This window comes from Hippopotamus amphibius, chromosome 8 (assembly GCF_030028045.1).
Source record: "Hippopotamus amphibius kiboko isolate mHipAmp2 chromosome 8, mHipAmp2.hap2, whole genome shotgun sequence".
Classification (NCBI taxonomy): domain Eukaryota; kingdom Metazoa; phylum Chordata; class Mammalia; order Artiodactyla; family Hippopotamidae; genus Hippopotamus; species Hippopotamus amphibius.
The window spans coordinates 139,244,523-139,249,797 of record NC_080193.1 but is presented as its reverse complement, the minus strand read 5'-3'; the positions used below and the strand labels follow the sequence as shown (position 1 = coordinate 139,249,797).

Below are 5,275 nucleotides of genomic sequence, written 5' to 3'. Positions count from 1 at the left end.
TACTCTCTTCACATGCAACATGTGGCAGAGTTAATTATATTGATCATGTTGTACATTACATCCCTAGTACTTACTGACTGGAAGTTTGTACCTTTTGACCACCTTCATCCAATTCCTTCTTACATGTAAACTAATGTCGTATAGCATATTTCATTACTTCTAGTTTACAGCACTCTGAATAAAACAAATAAAAAAATGTTCTAGCTCTTTTTCTTCCTTTTCCACTCTTCTATCTTTTTTTTTTTTTTTTTTTTTGATTGAGTTTTGCTTGAGTTTCTTCAGGGGCAAACAATTTCAATTTATCTCTGACAGTGTGAATGTGACAGCAGAAGCTACCAAATATATGCGTAGTCACACCAAATGAAGACACAAGAATCCAAACACCAAAAGTATGCTCACACAGCTATGAACTGTTCACTTTTTGTTAACAATGGAGACTCCACTTAATAAAGAAGGAAGAAATTACAGCCTAATTTTTAAAATTTCTGTGATTTATACACATGTTATGTCAGAATAGAATTTGAAAGTGTAATACATTGTTAACTTTATCTCCACGGACGTTACCAAATGGCAGTTGCTGGTAGCAACCGTGCGTTCTCACATCTGTGTCTGTTTCATCGTCTGCTCTCAGAGCTGTTTCTCCCTGCCATAGGTGTGAGCAAGGGAACACCTGGTCCTTTAATTCCTTTCTTTCTTCCTTTATTTATTTTGCGTGTGCCTAAGTCAGTACATGTCTTGACTGAATATCTTCAAGGCTAGTTACTTAAGTGAAAAATGCCTATACCTGATAAATTCAAAGAGAGGAAGCCACTCTATGTTTTCAATATTTCATAAGAAACAGCATGCGGCAGAGGAGGCAAAAATGTTCTTAAAGAGGAGATGAAAACTTTTTAAGATGTTATTTTGGTTTTGTAACATTATTGGAAGTGTTTAATTTATGAGTAATTCTTAATTCAATCAACTACCACAGATTAATTTTTTGTTTTGTTTTACCACAAGTTAATGATCCAAGCATTATAGTTTTGTCAGTGTACAGTTGAACTTGTTAGGATAATCTGTTCAAATTGTGGTTTCTTGTTTAACCTTTTTTCTTGTCTTTTCTTAGTTGGCCTATAATTTACGGTCTGTCAACCCATGAATTTTTGAGGGAGGATACAGTCATTATTTGTTGTATTTATTAAGTTCAATAAAAAAAGATTTAAAAAAAATTTAAGAGTAGACCCAAAGAGAAAAACTCACAAGAGAAGTGGAAACATTAGGTTTATTGTTGGCTAGATAAAAAAAGTTACTAAAGACCATGAACCTTGAGGAATCCGAGGACCACTAGCACAAATCTTAAGTCAATCCCACTACCAAGCAGGAGTTACTAAGAGCGAAAGCATCTCCCATGTGCTGACTCCGTGTTGTTCCCCAGCATACCCCCCTGTTTCCCTAGGACCCTCCTTAACACACTAGGGAAGAGATCTTTGGTTGGGAAGATTCATCTGCGAAGATAGAGTCCGGCCAGTGCAGGTATTGATGTTAAATCTAAACGTAACATTTTATGGTCCTTTAGGGATCTCTCATTATTTTCTACTGAAATACCCCTTATTGAATTAACAAAGGCTTTCACAACTTAATTCCAATCTGTGATTGCAGGAACAGAACCTAAAGCCTAAAGGGAAGTATTAACAATTCATGGGAAATCTTTAAGAGATTGAAAGGGCTAATAGATATAAAAGAAAATTTCAGTGAAGATAATCAGATAAGCTGATTAGTGTGAATACCAGATAAATAACAAAGTTTATAAGATTTGAATTGTATTCCTTGGAACTCTTTATGTTCACAAGTTCTCTAAGGTGAGTAAATAGATAAAATCTCAGAAAGCAAAATTTCGAGTCCCTTACTTTTACAAGTAATTCAAGATGCTAATGGTGTGTCTGATAGTTTTTCTCCCTGTAAAAATCAGTGATTGTTTCAAAATAAGAAATGTAAGTGTGTAGAATAGAATGACAGTAAAAAACTTAAGAACTGAAAAGAGTGAAAGGCAAAGGGCAAAACACTTTATTCAACTGAATCAGCAGAAAGTGAGACTTTTAAAAGTTAAAATCCAGAATGAGTTTGGTCCAATTTCTCTGTTTCATCTTAAAGCCACAGTTTTCTTTTATCCTGGACTTAAAATGAGCTAATGGACAGGACCTCCCATTTTCTTCAATTCCTTGCCTACAGAATTTGCTGCAGAATTACTTGTTCTCACTGAAGTCTATCATGTGTTAATGAAGGAAATAAAAATATGGCCTTATTGGCTGTGGAGAGAGGAAACGGCATTTTAGAAGCAAGACAGAGGTCAGCATTTGTGCTCAAGCTTGGTGTGGCCATTTGAGTGCCTTCCAATCCATCTGAGGATACAAAAGTTACCATTAACCCATTAGAAAAGCCACTGGCATACCTTCATATTAAAAAACTTTTCAAAGTAAACATTATATTGTACACAGCTGAAAAGCTTAGAAGGTTCAAGTTCTTGGTGGCATGTGTGTGTTTGCCCTTTACGTAGGAGAGTCCAAATCTTGGACTTTGTATAAGCATTTCTAGATTTATGAAATGTGCTTCTGAAAAATTTTGTCGAAAATATGATTTAACGTTAAACTGTGCTTGTTCCTTTTTTTTTTTTTTTTTTTTTTTCAGAGCGGAGGTGTGTTTATTCCTGTACAAATCATTACAAAACCAAGTCTAGGGTAGTCGCCGGCCCCCACCCCTTGTCCCGGTGTGCAATGGCTCACTGCTGGCCTCCTCCTCTTCCTCCAGCTGACCCCTCCCATTCCACAGCCTCCTCCAGGAAGCCCTCCAGTCTTCCCTTCAAGACTCCATAAAAGCAGGGGATAAACCCACCCTACTGAGGTCCAGCAATAAAGTGCCTGATGTAGAGGGAGGGGAGAGAACTCAGGCGACAGCTCCCAGCCCCCTAGACCCTTGGACTAGTCTAGCAGTTGCTGACAAAAGGGCTGCAGGAAACTTCAGGTAGGCTGGGATCCCCCTTCTCTCAGCCCCAAAGCCTCCTCCGACAGGTGGAAAACCTCACTGCTGGATGGCAGAAACAGGCGCCTGGCTCTTTAAGAGCCAAGCTAATGGCAGCAGGGCATAGGGGCTAAGAAAACAGCTGAAGGTTTGTGCCTTTTTTTCAGAGTCCCCCCAAACCTGAGGGAGTTTTTGCAAAAACACTCTCAAGTTTCTAGGAGGAGGTGGGGAAAGGAACCCCAGACCCTCAGGGAGCTAAGCCTCCCAGCAAGGGGTGGTGGCTGGAGGGGTCCAGTCTTAAAGGAGGACAGACCCAAGGCGGTAGGTGGGGAAGGTGGGAGGATTCTCAGACTCTACGTTAGAACCTGGCACAGGCAGAAGGATGCCTAGAGAGGGGGCAAGGGGTTTGTGCAAGGTCACTCAGGGCAGAGCCAAGACCCAGACACCAGCTTCCCATGCCTGGAACCCCCCCGCCCCAACCCCACAAATGCCCCAGCTTGGCCTCCAGAAACAGCTCCCACCCCCACGCAACCTTTTTCTGGCTCTGGGAAGTGAGGGGGCAACACAAAGTTCCCAGCTCCTTGGGACAGGACCCCACTGTCCCAACAAATAGGAACTGATTTGGGGCTCTGAACCAAGGCCTTATGGGAAATGACATGACCTTAGCCTCAGATTACTCAGAAATATCCTGATTGACTATACTCAGACCCTGACTGGACAAGAAATACCCTCAACACCCGATTAACCACATAGAAGCCCAAATCCCTGATTGGCCAAGAGATACCCCCAGGCCCTGAGTGGCTGGAGGATACACCCTCTTCAAGGCCTGACTGGCCAGAAGACACTCCGACCAGCCTTGATTGGCCAGGAGATGGCCTTTGGTCAAGAGGCTGGGCGAAGACACACTTCTCTTGCGTCCCTTGCAAGAGTCCCCCAGGCAGGGTGGCCTAGGTCCAGGAGGGGTGGGAGAAAGTGATTCCATACAGCTGGGCCCAAGATGAGAAGGCTCTCTTCTCTGTGATGAAGCTGTGGTGGTTGCCCTTGCGGCTGTGCTCATTCTGGATGTAGGTGACACACTCATCCAGCCCCTTGGGCTCATAGTAGTGGTAGGACATGCGCTGCAGGCAGGGCTGCTGGCTGCAGTAGTCGGGGGGGACCATGCCATAGACGTGCACGTGGTCACACAGCTCCACCGCAATCACCATGGTGAACCAGCCTGTGCTCAACCACGAGTGGGACTTTTCCCTGTCCCTGCCTGTCTCACTCCGGAAGAGGTCATCAAACTGGCGCATGCGGTCGAGGGAGACGGCATAGGCCTCCATGTTGGGGAACACCAGGCCTGCCCGCTGGATGACACGCACCAGGGTGCCCTGGGGCTTCTGCATCTTGTTTGGGGGACCCCAGAAGATGAACACGGTTTCAGGGGTCCGGTTGACGAACTCCTGGGGCCTGCGCAGCACACGGAATACACTGGAATGGGCCACCACGCGGAAGGTGGTCTTGTTGCCCACATCATCTGAGTAGCCCGTGGTGGGTGCATCGTTCATACGAATGGTGCACTCGGTCCGCTCGATCTCGGGGCCCAGCTTGGTGCCCAGCAGGTGGCTGGAGCTGGTGACAATCACACACTGGTGACACCGGGAGGGCAGAGTCTTGTTGCCGAGAATGGGGATATAGCCATCAGTGATGCTCCACTTCTTGAGGTTGACGGGCCGGCGGGTACAGCCCCGCAGGCAGCCATAATGAAAGACCTCATTGGCACTGTTGGAGCTGTAGAGGATGAGGATGGTGATGAGGGCAAAGAGGATCACGAACACTGCTGACCGCTGCTGTTTGTTGCTACTCATCTCTCTCTGGCGTCTGCTGAGGGACAGGGGCCAGCGTCCTGCAGGTGGCCCTGGGGGCAGTGTGTGGGGTCACACATTCTCTGCTGCACCTCCAGAGCCCCGGAGATGGGTGCAGGAGGACCGCTGAATGACTTCATTCTCATCTTTTTTTCCCCTTGGTTTTGACTTTGTTCATTAATAAGTAAGATCTTGGGGTTAAGGGCTCAGACTCATCTGTCCAATGGCAATGATCACAGCCCCACCTTGAGGCGAGGCTCAGGGGACCACACAAGCCCAGCTCTGCTCCTCACTCCCCAACGGACCCCCCATCCTCGCAGGATGCAGCTTCTTTGCAGATCTCAATTTCCCCACTGACTGAGGGGCCTCGGGCAAGCCATGTGACCTCTCTGAGCCTCAGTTTCCTCATCTCCCCCGGGGAGCACCCGGCTCCCCGC

At 45.9% G+C, this 5,275-nt stretch overlaps 1 protein-coding gene across 1 annotated transcript; it reads right to left on the bottom strand.

The window, feature by feature from the left end:
• Positions 1 to 3,941: 3,941 nt before the first annotated feature.
• LOC130859106 (alpha-N-acetylgalactosaminide alpha-2,6-sialyltransferase 6-like) lies at positions 3,942 to 4,856 on the bottom strand. Its single transcript, XM_057746422.1, has one exon. It carries the CDS (start codon positions 4,839 to 4,841, stop codon positions 3,942 to 3,944), a length of 900 nt encoding a protein of 299 aa, XP_057602405.1. The 5' UTR covers positions 4,842 to 4,856.
• Positions 4,857 to 5,275: the final 419 nt, after the last annotated feature.